General features: G+C 41.0%; 2 protein-coding genes across 3 annotated transcripts; both read left to right on the top strand.

Annotated features, from left to right (window-relative positions):
• The first annotated feature begins 64 nt into the window (after positions 1–64).
• Positions 65–4,476, top strand: mfsd6l (major facilitator superfamily domain containing 6-like). The gene is made up of 2 exons (XM_044182412.1): positions 65–238; positions 1,467–4,476. Exon 2 carries the CDS (start codon positions 1,521–1,523, stop codon positions 3,342–3,344), a length of 1,824 nt encoding a protein of 607 aa, XP_044038347.1. The 5' UTR covers positions 65–238; positions 1,467–1,520; the 3' UTR covers positions 3,345–4,476.
• Positions 4,477–5,815: 1,339 nt separating this feature from the next.
• zgc:171844 (uncharacterized protein LOC100151763 homolog) lies at positions 5,816–16,439 on the top strand. Of its 2 annotated transcripts, none has more exons than XM_044182414.1 (6): positions 5,816–6,276; positions 9,288–9,405; positions 11,920–11,993; positions 12,704–12,818; positions 13,544–13,614; positions 15,186–16,439. In XM_044182414.1, exons 1-6 carry the CDS (start codon positions 6,198–6,200, stop codon positions 15,302–15,304), a joined length of 576 nt encoding a protein of 191 aa, XP_044038349.1. In that variant the 5' UTR covers positions 5,816–6,197; the 3' UTR covers positions 15,305–16,439. The 2 variants fall into 2 exon arrangements, with proteins under 2 accessions (XP_044038349.1, XP_044038348.1); XM_044182413.1 differs by having other exon boundaries at positions 5,823–6,276; positions 9,285–9,405.
• Positions 16,440–22,499: the final 6,060 nt, after the last annotated feature.

Below are 22,499 nucleotides of genomic sequence, written 5' to 3' on the forward strand. Positions count from 1 at the left end.
TTTAAAAAATTTTTACCTGCGATGATCTGCGGCGCGTAGAGTCATCCGCGCCGCCAGGGGGCGCTGCAGTCGTGTAGTTCGCTCTCCAGGTGTAAAAGTTAGATACAGCCGGCAGACTGCAGCAGGTGTCCTCCGCTCCGAACATACAAGAAACCAAAATCGTGGATGAAATGCAGTTCGAGGTGGAAAATGACCGGTAGAAAAATTTAAAGAACTTTGTACGGGCAGAGGTCAAAAGGTAAATGTTTAACTTTGTCTTTATTTTTCTTATCTTCCAAACTTGGCGTGACGTGGACTAGTGCTCCACATCCTGATGTCCCGCGGAGACACATGCATCCAGCCTGACAGGTTTTAACCGACCGTCATTTTTTTTTGTCTGTGTGTTTCTGCAAAGAATAATACGATGGGTTTACTCCTTAGGACGCTCATTTTAAAGTTAAAATATTTGTATCGTCTCCATATTTTGCCTGCGCTGTGCCATTCAGCCGAGATATCCCTCTTATCTGTGCAAATAAGTTCATGCAAAGGCCTGACAGTTTGTTTCCATCCGAGGAGGACAAGGAAAGAAATGAGGATGCGCTGAATTGAATGCACCGCAGAAACAGAAACACTGAAGCAAGGTGGCAGAAAGAGTCAAACAAAACAGCATTCAGTGGACGGGAAGCATGAAACACACTGACATATGTGCCTTTTATTTTATTTGACTTTGCCACCAAAACTGTATTGTGTATATCTACTGTATATTCATAAATAGCCTAGAAGTAATTTGAAACACAAATCCCACCAAAATAAAATGAATTTATGCAATGAATTTAAGATTTATTCATATTTTTATGATATGTTTTATAAAAATAGAGTGAAGGAGGACTGTTGTGGGCTTTATCTGTGCTTTATCAACAGGGGTCTGGTCGTCGGCACAAGGGTTCTTTTACTTTTTTAAGTGCAGAAAGCAGCAAAGCGCATTTTGTGACTTTAAGAACTGCAGCTGAGACAACTAGTTGATCGACAGAAAAATAATCTGTAGCTATTTTGATAATCAGTTCATTTTTCAAGCAAAAACAGTGAAAAAACAACAAAAGCCAAACATTCTCTCGTTCTAGCCTCTGAAATATGAGCATCTGCTGCTTTTCTTTGTCATAAATCTTTGCGAGTTAAAGATCTTTGGGTTAGCCAGACGTTTGAAGACGTCACCTTGGCCTCTGGGAAGTTGTGAAGTGATTTTTCACTTTCTTTCTTAAAGATTTCATAGACTAATTGCTTCATCCTTAGAATAATCAGCGGGTTAATTGATATAATCGTGGCCCTAGTAAGAACCTTGCAGCTGCTAACAAAAAGCATCGATACCTTTCAAATAGGTTGCCAAATAAGTTGCATTTGAGGACAGGAGTATTGCTTGCTGTGATCTGCCGGCTGTGCTGTGTTTACCGTATTAATGACCATCTCTCTGGCTGTTCGAATCCCACCAGGTGCTCCATGTGAAACCTGTCAGGAGAGGCCGTGAGCTGCCTAGCAGGACGATCATGAAGAGGTACAAGCAGATTGACGTCAAGCGAGCCCTCGCTCTCGCCGGGACCTTTAACTTCTTGTGCTCCTGTGCCAGAGCCTGCCTGCTCCCCTTCCTCACCTTGTACTTCAGACAGCTGGGTCTGACTCCTGCGATGACGGGCATCGTCATGGGAACTAAACACCTCATAACGCTGGTCTGGAGCCCCGTGGCGAGCCTGCTCTCCAAACACTACAACAAGAGGCGAGTGGTGATAAACGGCTCTCTCGTGTGTTCGGCAGCAGTTGCTCTGGTTCTGCTGATTATCCCACCTGCAGATGTGCGCACACAGGCCGCCACCTGTAACATGTCTAATGTGAGTAGCAGTCCAACTCAGAGTCTGGGTGGTATGAGTAGCGTTGGACCGACCACATCATCAACTAGAACTCGCGCTAAAATCAACACCACTCTTGTTTCCCTGTCTGGTGTCACTTTTCCTGCAAAGACGCCTCCTGATGCTAATTCTGCTCCTGTTGTGACGAGCAAAGCTTCCCTTGATGAGAAATCCCATCCTCAGCTGTCACAAGAGAACGTATCAGTGGTGGTCAACAACAGTCTTGCAGAACCAAAGACCAACGGCTCCATCACACGGCAGACCACCAGCTCTGTGGCAGCTCCTGTGAGGAAAAAGAGGTCCAATTTCAAATCAGGGTCCGGAGAACCACTGGGAGAAAAGACAGAGGAGGAGAAGGAGAGCCATTTTGGCTTTCTGGACAGCCTGAAGGTGATGGACACTCAACACCAGCTCTTCTTCTTGATACTCATTACTGTGTCAGTGTGGGAGTCTGTGTCAGCCCCGCTGGAGTGGGCGGCAGACGACGGCCTGTATGAATATCTAGACTTTGCGGATGCTTCGGACCGCTACGGCAGCACCAAGGTGTGGGGTTTACTCGGAGCAGCGTGTGGGGTTGGAGGAGCGGGGTTGCTGGTCAGCCAGTTAAGCTGTCTCATAGCCGGTCAGATCCCCAGGAGCGCGGTGCATTTCTACTGCTACGCTGGTGTGGCAGCTCTGCCCCTGCCTGCGGCTACCTACCTCCCTCTCTACCTGAATAAGAAGCGAGACCGGGCCAACAGGCTCCTCAAAGCCGCGCAGCTGGTGCGTGGCTCCCCCCGCGCTCTGCTCTGTGCAGCCACCACCCTGCTGGTCGGAGTAGCGGGCTCGGCCGTGGATAACTTCCTCCTGTGGCAGATGCAGGATCACGGGAGCAGCGAGCTGCACATGGGGCTGTCTCTAGCCCTCGCTCTGCTCTCGCAGGCCGCCTTCCCTCTGCTGGCAGGCCGAGTGTCCAAGCTCCTCAGCCCAGGAAGGGTGCTCACGGTGGGGGCTGCGAGTCTCGGGTTGCAGTGCTTCTATTACTCCTTCCTCTGGGGCTCGTGGGCTGCACTGCCTGCTCAGGTGTTGAGCTGTTTCAGCAGTGGAGCCCTCTGGTGGGCCGTGAAGGTCCAGTGTGAGGCTGTCGCCACGCCGGGGGCTGAGAGGAGTGTGAGGAGGATCTACAGTGCGCTCTCTCTACATCTGGGAAGCGGGTTGGGGAGCTTTGCCGGGGGGTTTGTGGTCCAGAGGTTTGGGCTGACATGGCTGTTCAGAGGAGTGGCAGTGGGTGTGATGGTGTGGTGTGTGTGTCTTCCCCTGCTCCAGTGGAAAGCCCCTCGCCAGCGCAGGATTAACTATTCTCGCCTTTTGGCGGCTGATGCAAGTGAAGCCAGTGACTCTGAGTCTGAACAGGAGAGAGACTGGCTCGATAAAGCACTGGAAGACGACAGAAGCAATAACAACTATGGACGGAGGATAAACCACTGAACTCCACAGTGTGAGAGTACAAAAGGACGCTTAAAAGAGGGCAGCAGATAGAAGGGATTTACCTTCACAAAATCAAATCATAGAATCTTTTCTATCAGTATGGAAATAAGAGTTATCTTTCCCCAGCAGGTTTGTGCTCTCAGTTACAGACATGTCACTCTTCATCATCAAGCAGTATAACCCAAAGCGGGATAATTGATTTCCTACCCTGACAGGTTTAATTCAAATCTAAGTTGTTGACTTTTAACTCTCATTACTGCTCATAATCTTTTCCTCAGAATTCAATGTTGCTGCATCCCATCTGTCTTGCCATTTTATCAGTCAGCTGTACTGATGGACGTGGGGATTCATCTCTGGGCCACCTGAGCCTTTACAAATGAACATTTGCATAAGCAATCATTCTTTTATAAAGCAAACAAGGCAGCAGGATTATGGGCGGGCAGAAGAAGGACTCTGTACCACCAGGAAAGTTCAACAGTTGGACATCATGGACAGTAGAAACACTCAAGCCTCTTTCTAGGAGAGTAAACACCAAACGTGTGCACAAGGTGAGGCTGAACTAGACCTGTTTCACCCCACCCAGTCTGTTTATCTAGCGCTAAAGTCACTGCAGACTGCTGTCGTTCATTTTGGAGTTGTAAGATTCTTGCATTATGCGAGCAGATGTGTCTATTTAATCTGTATTTCAAAGTGAGTTTGCTGAACGTACCTCTTGTCAAATGGTCCATTTTGACCTGTTGGGAAACAAGTCTGCACTTCAATCAATGCTTTCCTCTCAAACAAATGTCTGAAGTTGTATGAAGTTAGAAAATGCTAAATGTGGATTGCATGCACTGCAATTTAATGCAGTGAGGTCAAATTAATACTGCTAATGTGGTTTAGTTTTGTACAGAAAGTTTGGCTGTCGTGAAAGTCTGTGTGTCTGTGTTGTATTTGCAAGTGTTCAACCTGTTGCAGACCTGAGAACTGTGAAGAGCAAACTAATCCTGCCAAAAGAATCAGCCCCTTACAGTACAGCAGCAGCATCTGATGTGTGACACCAGCGTTAGATCCTCTTGAGTGCTTGCAATAAACAAATATTCACGTGAAGTCAAATCAGCAGCCAAAATAAATGTTTGCTCGTGAAATACCAGACATGAATCTCTCTCTGCTTTAAAAAACCATTGCTCACCAGTTCTGGGAACAGTATCGACTCTGTATGTCATTTAATATTCTTCTTCTTCTGTCATGTAATGTGAATGATAAACCCTCCTTTTTTTTTTTTTCCTTTACACACCTCTGGGTGAGTGGCAGTAGTGCGGCTGTATCACAGCTGAGGAATGACTGAATGAATACACGTAGCTGTGTGAGACTCTGCTGCCTGCAGGCAGATGCAAGCTGCACTCCCCGGACATCTGGCGAGGCCCTCGAGAGCCTGGCTGCATGAAATCAAGTCATCCCCAGTATGTCGTTAGCAGCTGAACTCAGTCAGGCGCGGTGGAAAATTCATGACGGGAGACAGCTCGATTCTCCCGTGGAGAGTGCTGGTGTTGTGGTTAGAGCGCAGTGGACCTTTAAAAAGGCAGATGTCTGTTTATTCTAACACTTTTGTCTTTAATGTTGATTGTTATATAACGTATAGGAAGGATGGCTAAGCGTGTTTTTAAAAATCTGATCATTATTATCTCTTATTTGCACATTCTTAATTTTTGTTTTCTACAGCTACAAATCTTTTCTAAACATTCACAGAGTTGAATTTCTCGACTCTTGCTGAGTTATTTCACAGATTTACAACGGCAGACTTTGGAATTATTTGTAAACATTTCACAAGCCTAAAATCTTTTAGGCCCTGATTTGATTCCATACATATGTCCTCTTTGGGAAACAAATTCAGTTATGAGTAGTCTGCTTCTCTCAATGGATTCAAATGCAGTGTTGGAATGTAATTAAGTACATTTACTCAAGTAACAAATCCCAGGGACGTGTACTTCAACTCTGTTTACTCCCCTACATTTGTCTGACAGCTTTAGTTACTCATTTTTCTTCAGATTACAATTTTTCATACCATTCCTGTCAAGTAAAACCATGTAACTCCATATTTGGTGATTTTGAATTCGAATTTTTCTGATAAACTTAAGGATGAAGTGTTCTTTTATGAGCGGAGGAAATTCTCCTGCTTCTTAAGCTAAATAAACTCTCCCGTTTTGGATCAGCTGGAAAATGCACCTTCACAAAGCTGAAAACGGCTGTTTTTCTGAGCTCATAAAAACTTTACTTTTTATGAGTAGAGTAGATTAAACTACCCAGCAGTACATAAAGTACTTAAAATTAGCTCAACCTTAAGCATCTACAGCAGTAAAATGCAACATATACATTAATGCAAATATTAATCCAGAAACATATATAATAGCAAAACACTGACAGGGACCATTTTACTGCACAATGAGTATTTTTTACTTTTGATACTTTAAGTACATTTTGCTGATAATATTTACATACTTTAATGCAGTACTTTTACTTGTAGTAAAGTGTTTTCACAGTGTGGTATTGCTACTTAGTAAAGGATCTGAATACTTCGGCCACCACTGTTGAAATGTAATCTTTCAGTTTTCCTCTAGTTATCACCGGGCTGCTGCTGCTGCTGCTGCTGCTGTGTGTCATAGTGCGGCTCTGTCAGCAGGTGGCGCCCCGCAGCGGACATCAGCTGCCTCAGCTCATCGGTGCTCAGTTCGATCGGTTCAGCATCTGTCTGCAGCTCTCCTCCCGTACAATTCCCCCACACGGTCTTCCTCGATACCTTTTTAATATCAAATTTCAGGCTGCACAAATATTTCTTTTTAACTGTCGGAAAAGGGGACTGCTTTTTTGAAGAATATGGAACAAGAGAGAAAATCCTCTAAACAGTACGGCTCTTTGGAAAAGACGCAGGTGGACGGAAAGACGGAGAAATCAAGTGAGTTTTGTGATGCGTCCACTGCACACGTTTTGTGTTGAAGCTGAACTGGATGCATGCTTGAATAGTGTTACTGTATGAAGTCATCAGCGAAAGAAGGGGATGTGTCACACGGCACCAACTTTGAGCTGAAAGCTTGAGGTCCCTGCAGACCCTCACAGCGAGCATGTTGAAGTTGTCTGTAAGCAGGGCTGTCGGGGGCCAATAGGAGGGCTTAGGCTTGTAAACCCCAGTATTTCTATGATGTGGAGATGAACATTTTTTTGCAGGAAAACATGTTCAATAAATTCATTTAACAGTTCGGTTATGTTTTCTGGGAATTGTATTATTCATTTAAAAGCCATGCTTTTGTCCTATAGCGTTTTCCTACATGTAGTGTAGGAAGTGTAGGATTTTGTTCTCTAAGAGCCTTCTTCCACACTGCCAAATTTCTAACGATGACCTCCGCTTATTTATTTTTTTCATTTTTCTTTAGGATAGTCAAATTTAAACATAGCCCGCTGAGAGGAAAAAAAAGGTAACTGGGTCTGTAAAAGTTTCCAATAAGTTTCCTTTAATGTAATTTGTTGGTAATTATATAAAATACACACAGTTGGTGTTTAGTTGGTCCTTTTAATTTATTCCAATTAGTCCTGCAACCAACGGTTATTTTCATTATTGATTACTCTGACAATTTCCTTGATGAAGCGTTTTGTGCGTATATGTCACAATTCCTTCACATCCAAGATGATGTCTTTCCTGTTTTTTCCAACCAACAGTCCAACATATACAGATATTCAGTTTACTGTCACATAAGACAAAGAAAAGCAGCGTATCCTCATATTTGGGAAGCTGGAGCTAGAGAATGTTTGGCTTTTTTTTTTTTTTTTTTTGCTTGAAAAATGATTAAAACAATGAATTGATTATCAAAATAGTTTCTAATTAATTTTCTGTCAATCAACTAATCGGTTCATCATGTCAGCTATAATTTTAATTAATTGCTAGATCTACAGAGCCTTAATGCCAGTGCACAGCAGGTCAGCTGAACATGCAGGAATGTAAACTTTGTCTATAGGGGCAAGCATAAAATTCAACATATATATAGACTAAAGATTCCAGTATTGAATGAAAAATGTATTTACATGTTTTTTTCTTTTCTTTTGAGAATATACCTATTTTCCCTATAATTAGTACCAAATTACATAGTTCTTCCCAAGAAAATTCCTAGGAAACTATTACGAAATTAAAGTTAATGGAGACACCTTTTATCTTTAGCTTGATTGTGAGATTTAATTTTTGGTGTTCCTCAAGGCTCAGTTCTTGGTCCTCTGTTATTCCCATTATACCAGCTTCTTCTCTGCAATATCATGTGTGCAACACTTTATTACAAGAACACACACAGGCACACATTCATTTTATTAGATCCCCTTAATATACAGCACATGAACAACATGGTTGACTTTTAAGAGTGCCTTAACGGTGTGACAGTATTACTACAACTGTATTCTATCAAAATGATATGCAGGCTTTAAGAAGTAAAAAGAACACACATCCAGTAAATAATACAAACTGTGTATCTACACAAACCTGCTGTATAACAAGGATAATTAAAAGTGACAGTGTGAAATTAAAAGCCAAGAACAATTTTGACGCTTGGAACCTGTTGGAGGGCTTGTAAAGGAACACATGCAGGCTGTTTTGACACTAAAAAACCAAATCACATGCTCGTAGGTGTGGGTTTGAGGGGGTTGTGTGTTTGTGCAGCCCTGATATCCCCAGTGATTCAGTGTGTATGGCTGTAATGTCTTTTCACACAAGGTCAGGTAATTAAAAGCCGATCCAAGCTCTGCTGGATGACTCATCGCTCCTTGTGAGGAGTAGGAGGCTGCAGGGGCTGGGCAGTGCAGTTATTCAGTAATGCTTGAAGAATTACTTTGGGGGGGGGGGGTCCACAGAGCTCTGAACAGATAATAGCAGGATGGTGAATTTGATCAGGGCAGTTTTAATGGTTAGAGCTGAACAAGGATTATTGCAGGTCTCATTCATTTAATGTGCTTTTTGTGTTTGCCTCTGGATTTTTTGGTAGTTGCACATTACGTTTTCTGTCATGTGTCTCGAAAATCTCTCAAGAGCCTTTATAACCAAGACAAGTGGTTGATTAGACATATTGAGTGCAATACATTAGTCCAATTATTAAGCAATTTTGCACTTACGGTGCAATGGAAAGATGGGCAGTAACACAGAATTTTACTATTGATGAACTTTTTTAAATTTTCGAGTTTTAGTATTTTTTTTAACTCTCTGTGCTCAGAACTGACAAATTATTGTGCTAACAAAGTAATACTAATGTGACAAAAAGCAGACAATGTAAAGCAATAATTCTACATTTTGGAAAATAGGATCATTTGCTTTCTTGCCGAAAGATAGGTAAGGTTATTAGTTACACCTGCTTCTCCTGCAGTTACACATCAAAATGTCTGCTGTAACGCAGTTTATTATAGAGGCAGCCCATGTTTAGCCTGGTAACGTCTCAGATGCCATCACCAATTCTTTGTGAAGGCTGTTCACACTTTATCATTTCTCTTTGCTCTGCTGAGGATAACTGTAATCCAAAACATAAATGTAAAGTCAAATGAAATTGTGACATTCTGATAGATTTACTTTGAAATGTTACAGGAACAAGAAAAGCAGCTGATATTCCAAAGACTGCTTATTGTTAAAGTGCTGGTTCTTGTAAAACAGCCACAGTAATGTTACATGATAGGAGGAGTTGCCAGCCTCAATTTCACCTGAAATCGCTTAGATGTCTGGGTCTACTGCTCACTATGTATTCCTTTCAGATTTTCACAATAAGTTTGGTCAAATTATTTTGTGGATTTTGTGAATAGTTTACAGAAGGCACTTTGATTATGGCAGTTGAACATAAAGTCTTTGAATTAAAACAGAATGTGTATCTGTAAAAAATTAAAAAAAAAAAAATCCCATTATCAGACCCAAATAAAGGTGTTATGGTCTTGTCTGTCTTTCAGCAGAGGATGTCATTTCCATGGCTGACTCCACAATTACAATCGAGGACATTGAAGGAGAGCTGTGCAAAATTGAGCGGATAAGAGACATCCTCGTACGGAGAGAATCAGAGCTGAGATACATGTAAGATCTGTTTCTTCACATTCAGTACATTTAAATACATCTTACACACAGACACAAAGAAAGAACACACATTTTAGTCTAATTGTAACATTTGCCATATTTGAGGGTTTTGGGATTGGATGCTGATGCACAGTGATGACATGATGACACACACACACACTCACACACCCAAGAGGATAACACATGGTCCTCTGCACCCACACATACAGTAAAGCTCTGCTGTACAGGGATCTGAATACACCAAGATACTTTTAACAGCCCTTCAGGAATAAGAGAGGTTGCACCATGACTGTCAGCCAGCAACACTGGGAGCAGCCATGTGCATGATGGCAGAAAGTGTGTGAAGAAAACAGTCTTAGCAGACTACCAGCACACACACACACACACACACACACACACACACACACACACACACACACACACACATCCATCATATTTTTTTTCTTTTTTCAGATCTTGAAAGATGCTCTTTTCCCCTTTCTCTCTCATCCTTGCTTTTAATTATTTCACTCTTTTTCTGACGAGCCCTTCCTCATTATTTTGACACATGAGGATGGACGTGGGGGAGCGGGGACTATGCACAGCGACCAGGACTACATAATGTGGCCATACGATCAATCAGAGAAACAGAGAATAACGACTTTTGCTCGGGGTTTTGTTTTGCTGTGCGAGACTTCAAAATGACTAGTCTGATAAGTGCTGTGGTTCATAACGACACGTATCAGTTTCACATCATGTTTTCACTTCCAATCATGTTCAACCACATCCAGGGTGAAAAGTGATGCACAATCCCACTCCCAAAAATAGATTGTTGTCCTTCTCGTCTCCACGGGTCTGCATGTGTTGACTTGTATTATATCAAATGCAACACAGACAGCAACCGAAGCTCTATCATTGCGGGGAGATTTAGTAAAACAACAAAATTCTACCATATGAAAACAAATGACTTTTACATTCCTTTACTGGGGTTGATTTTGAAAAGCTATAACCGGTTGTCTTGTTAAAGGAATACATTTTTTTATAAAGCACGCCCATTAGTAAGTCGCGCACATGCTTTAAGCAAAAATTACGTCCATGTCCCCTCCCTGGCTCTGTAATAAAGGGTACAGGCAACTACAAAACTTAAAAAGAATAGTTTGACACTTTAGGAAATTTTCTTATTTGCTTTCTGGTGGCAAGTTAGATTAGTAGATAGATACCACTCTCATATCTCTCTCCAGTTAATATGTAGCTAGAGGTAGCAGCCGGTTCCGAAACAGGGAAACAGCTAGCCTAGCTGTAATCATTAATCAAACTAGATATTTAGTTAATCAGTGAGCTGTAGAGGTGCTGCTAGGTGAATTTTGTTACCTTTGAATAGAACCAGGCTAGCTGTTTCCCCCTGTTTCCAGTCTTTGTGCTAAGCTAAGCTAACCAACTGATATTAGAGTGGTATCAATCTTCTCATCTAACTCTCTACAAGAAAGCGAATAAGCATATATTCAGCATTTAATATTTGGAGTCATAAATGTGTTCCACTGTTTTTATCTTTATCTTTAGCCTCACTAGCAGCATGGTTCTAGAGATGGCAGCCTGTCAGTCGGTCCACCACTTTGGTCCAGACTGAAATCAACAACTATGGGGTACACTGCCATGAAATTTGGTACAGACATTCATGTTAATTAATTGCTAATTAGCAAATACTATCCTGCTAACACAAAAAATACATTATATCTTCCAAACATTAGCATGTTAGCATTGTCATTTTGAGCGTTATCGACGCTAGATTTTTGCTCAAAGCATCGCTGTGTACTGCCTCACAGAGCTGCTAGCACGGCTGTAGACTCTTAGTCTTGTTTTACTACTGATATCCTGCTGTAGGCAGTTGATGCAGCACCATCAACTACTCTCTAAGACTACTCTCATGCAAGCCCATTTTGAATAAACACTCCTGAGTGGCAGTATATGAGTCATCCTGAAATATATACTGCTGAAGTAGACTGAAGTGAAATCTATTTTATTAAACCAACAGCTCAGAGTACATATTTCTATCACAGTCATTTCCCTCTTTTTGTCATCGCTGTAATTGCAGCACACACACACACACACACACACACACACACGCAAACACTTGTGTGACTGACCCCTGATGTTTTGAAATCCGCATCAGAGTCAGACGGTGAAATGAGATCTGATACCGTCAGGTGTGATTCATTCACAGAAGGCAGCGTGCAGTGTCATTTCAGCTAATAAACTCACAGACCTCGCTGTCATCTGAGCACAAAATCTGAGTCCAGTGTTTTTCTCTTTGATAGGCTCGTACAATTTCACACCGATGCTTGTATGTAAAGTTAGGAAGGAAATTGCTTTGTTGCCATTATATAAAATCCATTCTCATGTTTTTAAAGCCCCTTGAAGAGAAAACTAGCTATTTCAATATATTCTTTACATAAGCTGATTTGGCGGTCTGTATAATTTATTACACAGGCATTTCCTGCAAAATATCTATTCATAGTTTGTTTGTTTCCCTCTCAGGATGGATGACATACAGCTCTGCAAAGAAATCACAAGGCTGAAGACTAAGCTGCACAAACTTGTCTCAGTTCCAGGTGAATGAAAAAGCAGGAACTGTCTTACTGTGTGGTGTTTGTCACATTTTATTTAACCTGCAGACATTTTGCTTAGGACAGGCCGCATGCGGTTTTCATTTGCTGTGTTATCACTGAAAAGACGTCAGCCAACAGCAGCACTGTTTTTCTGACAAGCAATTACCTCCGTAATGAGGACTGAAGGGAATTCAACACATCCTCAGAATGAGCTGGTTGTGATTAAAAAACGTGACTTTTTAAAAGAAAGCTTTTCACATCAAATGACCTCACCTTTTGTTACCGCAAACACATAAAGACTTCAAATAACACTGTAGAGTGTTATAAATATTCAGATAGATACTCACATTCCTCTGCATGTGATCAAATTAGCATGCTACGGTTAGCATTTAGCTGTGCCGAACTACAGCCTCACAGAGCAGCTAGCATGGCTGTAGACTCTGGTTCAATTCTGTGTGCAATTAATCAGTGTTACATTGATTTTCTGTCTATATACACAACAATAAACAAATTGAACAGTCTTTAAAACTCCTGTGCTGTGAAACATCAATGCAGCAGCATAAGACATGATGTCTATAATAAATATTCTTTTAAATACCTGCCGAAACAACCCACGCAGCAAGTATAACTATAGTAAAATATAATAGTTTATCATTTTAACACTCAGTGATGGCTGTATTTTATGTAAGGCTTGTCATGTGACTGTTGAACAGACAAGGACAAGTCCAAGGAGGACAGGGAGAGGGAAGAAGAGCTGCTGCAGCAGATCAACAAGCTGGTGGAGACCAGAGACTTCCTCGTGGATGACGTGGAGTTTGAAAGGCTGAGGTGAGGTTATTACATCCAGTGATGGAAACGGACTTTGACTTAGTGGTGTTCTTCTCACACACAGGCACAGCAGACATTATTACAGTGCTGTCTGTTCATAAGACAAAAGGTTTCTGAAGATTTCCCCAAACCACTTTAGTTCAATACCTCTGCCATCTGACTTTGCCATGTGACAGAAAAAAGTGCCTTACACAATACCTATTGCTAAAAACAACTCTGACATTTACTTATTTGCACCATCTCAGACTATTGATCCAGTAAGTTTCTAAAAGGTTTTCTCTGAGCTTCATAGCTCTCTTCTTATAAAGCCTTGTCTCTGTGTTTTTTGTGCATCCTCTCTGTATATTTACACTGAATAGTAATGGCAAGTCCATTATCTGTTTGTGGTGTTAAATTAGCTATCATCCACTGATAAGCAGGCAGTTGACAGAACGTATTTGAGTGACATTTTGATTGGTCTTTGAAAGATTGCAGGGATGTGAGAGGACATCTTCCTTCACTATATAATGTGTGTGTGACAATAGATTGAGGACAGGATTGTGTGTAGACGCAGCAGTGAATTCACACCATGCACAGTAGATTAGAATCCTCTCCTGAGGATTCGTTAGTCCAGCCTGTAGCCTTGGTTTCTCTCAAATGCAGTCCAGTGACATTTAACAAGATGGGCAAAATCTTAGAACCACATACTTGACAAATAAAAAATAAGGAAATATTCTCCTCCACAGGGAAAGAGAGGAAGACAGAGAAATGGCAGCCTTTTTACAGTCCAAATTTCCAAAGACATTGGCTGCAAAAGGTGAGTCGAACCATGAGGCCGTCATGTGCAAGCTTCCAATTAAAAAGAAATCGTGGGTTGCAGTTGTGTGTAAGAGGATGAAAATAGTTAGGTGTGAATACCTTTTCTGTTAGTTCAGTTGTAATCTTTGCACCAGATGTATGGCTCAACCAAAGATGTCTGATCCAAACACAGAGCTGAGCCGTTCTGCTACAACCTTTAATCACTAGCTTACTGAAGGCACTCTGCATGAGCGCGTCAGTTAAAATACATTTAAGTTTTTAAGTCATAATCCTTAAGATTTCTCACCTGGTTGATTTGGTGACACCTGTAGTTACTTGTGGTAACAGCAAGTGAGGTTTAATACTACAGACACTCTAGAGAGCAGCTTCTTTGACAGAAATACAACAGAAGAGCAGCTGGTGTATCTGTTTACAGTGCAGCCAAACAAACCTACGTTGTTTTATTAAAGAAGTCAGTCAAAAATGATTGAAAAAGATCTGGTTTCATGGTGCACACGGCACGAGTAGTTTTCCTCATAACAGTGTGCAGCGCACAGTAAAAAAACTTGGTTACCTTGCTGAGGAGCCTGCAGCTCTTCATCTAACAGCTCACAGTGGCTACTCCTTCTTGTTCCATTACTCCCTGCAATATTTAAAACTGATATTGCTCTGCTCGCTATACAGCCCACCAGCTAACAATCATGTGCAGTTTTAAATAATGTGCAGGGTTAGCTCACTAAATAGCTGCTGGCCCTAAATAGTATCAAAACTGGGGTTTGATTTCATGAAAATGTTAAAGCCTCCACCAGCAGCTGGTTAGCTTAGAACAAAGACTGAAAACAGGGGGAAACAGCTAGCCTGGCTCTATCCAAAGGTAACCAAACCAACTACCAGCACCTCTAAAGCTCACTAATTAACACGTTATAGCTCGTTTGTAAGTGTAAAAATGACAAATTGGTGTTTTATGGGGGGTTATGTGCCAGACTATTTCTTTGTCAGGACCAGTTGCCAGGCAACAAGCAGAGACGTTGCTTGTTGTTGTTAAACTCCAGTTTTTGTACAGATTAAACAAAATGTATGTAACATTTTATTAGAGCGTCTCGGTAGCCAAATGGTTACAGCGCATGCCACATAACTGCAACGTCCACAGTTCTATTACAGCCTGTGATGTCATACCCCACTCTCTTTCCCCTTGTTTCCTGTCTGCCTCCTCACTATGGACTGTCCAATAAAGAAAAAATGCCAAACACATATATTTTTTAAATTATGCAAAAGAGACATGTTAATTAATGAGCTTTAGTGGTGCTGGTAGGTGCATTTTGTTACCTTTAGACAGAGCCAGACTAGCTGTTTCCCCCTGTTTCCAGTTCTTTGTGCTAAGCTAAGCTAACCAGCTGCTGGCAGTAGCTTCATATTTAGCGTAGAAATGAGAGTGGTATCTAACTCTTAGCAAGAAAGTAAAGAAGCATATTTCCCAAAATGTCGAGCTTTTCATCGAAGGAATACAACTTTCAGTGAAGATTTAGAGGATGAGAGTGTGAACATGCTGTGGTGAATAAGAGTTTACTGTCACGTCTCCTTTTCAATCAGGTGCTTTGCAAGATCAAACGGTGGAGTCCAAATCCCAGCACACATCAGCGCCATTTATCACTAAAACTGGACTTACGCTACTGAAAGACTGCTGCGGATTCACCTGCTCCATCATGTAACACTGTCCAGACCAAAACAGAAGATTCTTCCTGCCTCTGTGTGTGTGTGTGTGTGTGTGTGTGTGTGTGTGTGTGTGTGTGTGTGTGTGTGTGTGTGTGTGTGTGTGTGTGTGTGTGTGTCTGTGGATGCACATGTGAGCCTCCCCAGTGCTTTCATGCGTATATTGTAGGTCTGCCCTATTAAGAAAGATTAGCTGCATTCATCTTCATATGCTCATATGCATATAATGTAAACGATTATAATATATTATGTGATTTGCTACTGTGAAATACTGTGTCTGTATGTCTTGCAGTGGGGGAGCTGTCTGGCTTATAGATATACTAATGGTTTCTGTCCAATCAAGGTAATTAGATATTATTATGGCTGCTCTGACTATCCATTTGTGATGTATTAGACACTGTAAGAGTAGACATCCCTGAGGGAATAAACTTGCTGAAATACTGCAGCAGAGTATTATAATAACGTTGTTAGGACTGCAGCCAGTGATTACTTTCATTATTGATTAATCAGTTTTTTAAGAAATCTTTTCTTATTCTTCAATTAATTGTTTGGTCTATGAAATGTTCCAGTTAACACTAGCTGCAGCGGAGGAGAGATGCAGTATATTGAGGTAACGTAAGATGACAATTTTAGGAAAAAAATAAAAACCTTCATCATTTGGCACAAAATAATTATTTGAATTTTACACAAGAATTATTGATGATTTGTAATGTTTATTTGTCATTTTAACACAAAAGAAGACAAACAACCTGTTTCTGGCTGTGATCATTGCACACATTACATTTTACACAATTGTTTACTTCATTGTCAGTTTTACTTGGGCAGATCTGACACTCTTTCCACTTGACCTGCTGTCCTCTCTCCTGTGGCTGTGTTGTGGCTTTAGCCACCCAACACCTCCGCACTGCTTCACTGGACTGCGTTGATAGTTGGAGGCAGCCTTCTGACCTTCTCCTTAGTAAACTGAGGAAATGCTGTGACCGTATAGTGAAAGTCTGGGTTGTCTTCATCTGAGCTGTCAGAATGTAAATCTGACTCCATCACTGATTCCTCATCCACCATCTATAAAACCATTTCAGATGTATATCTGGTAGCTGTCAACACTACAAATAAAGAAATACTAAATCAAGAGAATGTTTTAAATAAAACATATACATACATACGACTGTAAAATGATGACCAATAGCCCATGTTATCTATCATTCATTAAATAGGTTTATTAAATCATCAAATTATTAAACTGGCAAATATTAAAGTAAGAGTCTATTTCTCTAAAATATGCTAAGCTATATAGCTAAGCTAAGCTAATGTCAACATATCCACAATAACTACTGTACAGTAATGTTTGCTAGCTTTAGAGTGGGCTAATATGACTGTAGCAAAAACTCTAACATAATTTAAATCAATGCGTGAACAGGACATCTAAGGGTTAAACTGACAACTAATAACAAATACACAAAATGCCTTGTAGTGATTTAGAGTGCCACTACAAGACTTTTGACTTAATGTTAGACAATCATCTCAATTTGTCACCAGAAACAAGTGAAAGCCAGGACTGAATGGTGGTGTGTGTGTGTGTGTGTGTGTGTGTGTGTGGTGGTGGTTGGGGCTATTATTGTTTACTGTAGTGAGGAGAAGACCAGATGGTTTCAGTTCCATTTAACTTACCTCAGCTGCCTGCCTTCACCTCTCATACACACACAGAACACACACACACACACAATAAAACACACTGCAGCCACAGATGAGTCATATAGCGGACGTAGAGATGCGTTGCCCCCAACAGCAAGACCACTGTCTTAAATTTGTCATTGAAATGCTTCCTGATGGAGCATTTTGTCTGAAGAATACTCCGTTTTGGTAGAAATTATGGACACGTGAAGCCAAATAGGAGCTTGATTGGTATTGCAGGATAACAGACATGTGCACAGGTGAGCAACGCTCTCCACTGTATTTAATCTGCAGGCTGAGAATACTAATCAGGGGGCTACATACTGTGAATATAGACAAGTTACTGCCAACCCACTCTAATTGGATGCTAGTGAAAAAGCTGCTTGTTCTTGTAAGCAGCATTGGCTGAGACATTTAACAGTCCCTGGAAAGGTGATATCATGCTTCGCCAATTAAAGACTTTGTGCTTCCTTTTTTCTTTCTTCCTTCTTTACAGCTTTGACTCCTTCTGAAAGCATTTAATAGTCCCAGGCTCAGGCTTGGAGCTGACAAATCAATTTATGGTGCTACATGTATGTAAGGGCTGCATAGCCCGAGTCCAGCAGTTTATATTTTGTCCCCCCCTGGCAGTTGTCTCTAACATTTACTGCAGGAAAAGTAAATGAGAGATCTTTGTGTGAGTGTGTGATGTCAGCCACTGAGAGCTGTGAGAGGGAACAAAACAGAGAGTGATAAAAGGTTGAAATGGACGGGTAAAGGAAGTGTGGGGTGAAGGAAAGAAGGGGAAAGTTGGTGAGAAGAAATGCAGAGAAAGGTATCAAACCTTTCTCACACATATGATACGTATCTAAGGAGTTTCGATGTCTAAAATACGACTTCTCTGCCAGCAGCAGGCCTATACTAAATGTCTTTGATGAATACATTGACATGCAAGTCCTAACTCTATTTTATACAGCAATTTGAAACCCAAACCCCTTATACTACTGTCTGTCACATGGCTAGCCTTGTTATTTTTGCTTTTATCCCTGAAACGTGCTGTAAATAACTTATACTGAAAACACATATGAGTGCCGGGGTATTAAAGTTGGATATCCAGCATGTCCCCCACTGTCTCACAGCAAAGGACTGTGGTTCAGTTTCTGCAGAAGAAATGCAAGGAATCAGTTTATGTTTCCAGTTGATGTTTATCAAACTAAAACAGCTCTTTGTTAATACCCGTATTACCAGTGCTGTTGTTCCTGTTGTTTGTAATAATCACTCCAACAATGGCTGGGGTAATCTGGGACATTGGGTAATGTGGGACACCTAAGCTCCATTGTGTTTATTTCCTGTTCTAACTAAATTTACTCAACAGGACTTTTACTATAGGTTTAGCATGGATGTCATGTGAATGAAATCACATGCATTTAAGGGGGCGATGCCACAGAAAGGGGCAGGGCACTTGTCAATCAGGAAGCTCCCCTGGGAATTGTATGACAAGGTCAGTGACATAGGATTCTGACTAGATTAATGTTAAGGATATAAATCTGTCATAAAGAGACAGTGTTCCTAATTGTTATCAAATTATGTTTGTGATCTATTCCAGCAACAAAATATTCAGGGGTTCCTGAAGTGGAACCCAAACCTGAGTATCAGAAAGCCTGAGGGTCTTTCTGCTTCCAGACCAGCCGACTTCATCAGCTGGTTCAGCGATTATGAACATATCAATAAGTCCCTGGGCTTAGAACATGTGCCGGACATTTGAAACTGTGATGAGACGGGCCTGCAGGACCACTTCCTCTCCTCCAGGGTGGTTGCCGAGGTCGAGGTCGTGGTTCGAGGTCACTGCTGGTGAGAAGAGACCACCACCTGCCTTGCCAGTTTGAATGCTGCCGGTGGGTATGGCACCACAGTGATTATATTCAAGGGCAAACGGCTGAAGGCAGAGTGGCTCCTGGGGTGTCCACCAAACACCATGGTGAAAATGTCTGACAATGGGTGGATAACCAATCAGTTGTTTTTTTTGTGGGGGAGGCTATTTGTTTTGCAAAGTCTGTCAAGAGATGACCCACGTCCACACGTTCTTCCGCTTGATGGACATAGCTCCCACGTTTATAACATGGAGTTTTTAAACCTAATGAAGGACAACAATGTCTATGTCCTTGGCCTACCATCCCAGACCATACACTACCTGCAGCCAGCGGACAGGGCTCTCTTCAAAAGCCTCAATCATTACTGGAGGCTGGAGGGGAGAGTCCCAGGCAGTGCCCCAGAAGAGATCAGAACTGCCATCCATGAACTTCACTAGCGATGAACGTTTCGCCTACGTTCAGGGGAAGGGCAAAGGGCCAAAGCCAAATCCCAAGAAGAAGGAGGAGGAGGAGGAGCCATGCACCACCTGCCACCATGCATATGGGGACAGAGTCAATCCCAAAAGCGCAGAAGGGTGGCTGTCCGGTGTGGTTTGCAGCCATTGGAATCACGAAACGTGCAAGATAATGGCGTGATTGATGATGATGGGTCTCTCACCTGCAAGGATGGTTTGTTCCCCTAGTAGCCCCAATTTTAATAGAATGGAGAATTTAAATGAATAACTGAATGAATAATCCGTTTAATCTAATTGTTGCTTGAATTTTTGTTGATTTTGTAAAAATGCTATACACATTTAATAGACTGTTTTAAATTAATTTAAATGAATTAACACGGTAGATCTGTTAATTCTGTGTAGAGATAGAAAGTGTTTTTCCTGATATTTTCTTTATTTAGTTTTTTATGAAAAAATATGACTTTATATGTTTATATGAATTAATGACATTTCTATGAATAATATACATTTTCTTATTCAGATTTCTATACGTGTCATTTTTTCAAGATTATTATTATTATTATTAAATTCAGGCAGATTTTTTTTTTTGGCACAAAGACTAACACTAATAGGTGTGGCATGTGTCCTCTGGGTATGACATCTACATTCTTTCTTCTGGTGTGGTTAGAAAACATCTTAGGAATTTCAGAAAAGTCCAGTGTGTTGATCTAATGTGTTTGCAGAAATCACAGAAGTCAAAATTGCAAAAAATGTCCCAGATTACCTGAATTCACCTGATTCACCATATCGATATTAATACAGATTTCACTGACATCATCACTGTGTAATAGCAACAAATTTAATTTAGTGTTGCAGTTCCTGACTATGACCACTGGAGGGCAGTGGTCATGCCCGGGCTTCTGAATACACTCAGGTCAACAGATAAATAATTCATTATTCATTATTATTTAGAAATCGGTGTCAGTGGAAGTTGACAAAACATTCATAAAGGTAGTGTCTATTGCTGAGCTGTTTATTTGAATGCATTACATAGAACAGAGGTTCAGACTGTTTGTTTACAAAATGCATGCATACAGATTAACATCAGTACTAACATGGACTATGAAAGCCCATATTAATACCTCCAAATAATAATAATAATCCATATAGATATCTATATTATTCTCACAAAAATGTTACAGTGATTGGTCATTACATGCATGGGTGTCACGCCTGTCTCTGCAAGGAGATCAAACAATGAACTCTATCAGGTTAGATGACGCCTAAAGTAAAACCTTCCACTTAGAGTAAAACATCTTTTTCTTGAAGGAAAGGATGTCATCTGTGATTATTTTTATCTGCTCTGTGATCACCCACACAAGCCACATGTGATTCTTTTTTTTTAACGGGCAGAACTGTATCATGTCTGCTGGCGTAAACAGACGAGTGGGTTGTGCACCAGCAGTTAGAGTAAAAAAGTATATTCTCTGTTTGTTACTGGGCTGTGAGTCACCGTGTCTCAGCCACACATTCACAGCAAGGCCATGATCAAACACAACAAATGTGCCTCCCCAGTGTCACACAGAGTAACATTTCAGAGAGTGAACAGTCATTTGTTGGCAAACAGCAAACTAATCTTTGTATTTTGTTATAAATTGTCTAAAAGGTTACAAATAATGTGTTCAGAGGTCTTTAGGTTCAGACAGGAGTGTTTGCGTACTGTAAGTAAAACTAGAATATGCTGCCTGGGGCAAAAATGAAGCTGCTGAGGCCCCTATTAACCCCCTGTTGTTCCCACTATCTGTACAATGTGTACAGTTTTTCTATGTTGGAATATTACCCGACCCCACGGTTACTGTGTGGTAATTAGATTAAACACATTCATTTAGGAATATGCAACGCCAAAGCACAATACTGAAATAATGAGGCTTTGCCACTAGATTTTGACACGGAAACCCATTTCAAGACAGATCAATTAAAAAAGCACAAACCAGTAAGTATACAGCTTTCAGGCTCTCAGAGTCCCGAGGACCCGGGACAGCTGTCGGCTTTGTCCGGTTGGTAATTGAGCCTTGAGGGGAGGTCAAGAGAAAGCATCAGGCAGTATAACCTGATATTGTGAAATGTGAAATCAAACAGTGCACCCATGTGGTAGAGAACCACACAACACAAGGATAAAGAGCAAATGATCCATTCTGAGTTCTCTATATATGTTCTGACCTTTCCTATCCTCCAAATTAATTGAGTCTTTTTTTGCCATTAAAGCCTAGTCACACTTAATGAAGGTAAATATTTGCCACTCTTGGAAACAGCGGTTTTCAACCGTATCACATGGTCTTCATCAGCAGACGGAGTTTGCTCAGTTGTCATGTAATTGTAGATGCTTGTCTATGTCTTAAAAGTTGAGCTTGACATTGTCGTGTCATGTGATACGTTCAAAAGCCCCAGAGGAAGTGAGTAAGTGGACCTTGAGTTGAGACTGTTTTGTCAACAGCAAGGCCAAGAATGAGCTTTCAAGCTCAATGTTTGGGGAAGACCATGTGATAATGGTAGAATATTAAATCACGGGAGTACCCCTTTAACCCTAATGCTGTGTTTGTGGCCCTAGAGACCCCAGGCCCTATTTAACAGCTCAAAAAACATACTTAACAGTGTTTTATTACCGTAACACATCATGACTTTTCCTGATTTTATGAGAATTACTTATAAACATCATTTTGAAATGATGACATGTCTGTAGTCCACTACAGAAAATTATGTGTTATTTCTGTTTGCTGTCTCAGAGACACCAGCTGTAAAACATGGAATACAATGGATTTTCATGTGCTTTATATCCATGAGAGATCATGAGAGGACTTTTAACGCAGCACTACCCCTCCCAGATCTCAAATAATTGCGATTGCCATTTCTGTTATATACGTATATTATTGGAGTTTCTGAACATTTAATTGGTTTAAATAGGGACAGTAAGTATTTAAAGGGGGAAAAAATTTTATCATTATTATTTTTACACATACAACATAGGGTGTGAGCATCTCAATCTCAAAAGAGTTAAAACTGACAAATGAATGTAAGTAGAATTTCTGTGTCCATTTGTGTCTAGTTTAGTCATTTGAAATATAGTATGTGTTTTTCAGCATACATTTGACCTGTTAGTTGTCATATTAACAGATGGCATTCTTCATGTATGGGTAGTCTACATCATCCCTTTTAGAATCAGAAATACTTTATTGATCCCT

This window comes from Siniperca chuatsi, linkage group LG21 (genome assembly GCF_020085105.1).
Source record: "Siniperca chuatsi isolate FFG_IHB_CAS linkage group LG21, ASM2008510v1, whole genome shotgun sequence".
Lineage (NCBI taxonomy): Eukaryota > Metazoa > Chordata > Actinopteri > Centrarchiformes > Sinipercidae > Siniperca > Siniperca chuatsi.

What these genes read in the sequence shown, in the direction of transcription:
- mfsd6l (XM_044182412.1), top strand. Translation starts at nt 1,521, where the DNA reads ATGAAGAGGTACAAGCAGATTGACGTCAAGCGAGCCCTCGCTCTCGCC.
- zgc:171844 (XM_044182413.1), top strand. Translation starts at nt 6,198, where the DNA reads ATGGAACAAGAGAGAAAATCCTCTAAACAGTACGGCTCTTTGGAAAAG. An exon ending in GAATCAGAGCTGAGATACAT is followed by an intron (nt 9,406 to 11,919) that starts GTAAGATCTGTT and finishes TTTCCCTCTCAG; the next exon opens with GATGGATGACATACAGCTCT. An exon ending in AAAGACATTGGCTGCAAAAG is followed by an intron (nt 13,615 to 15,185) that starts GTGAGTCGAACC and finishes CTTTTCAATCAG; the next exon opens with GTGCTTTGCAAGATCAAACG.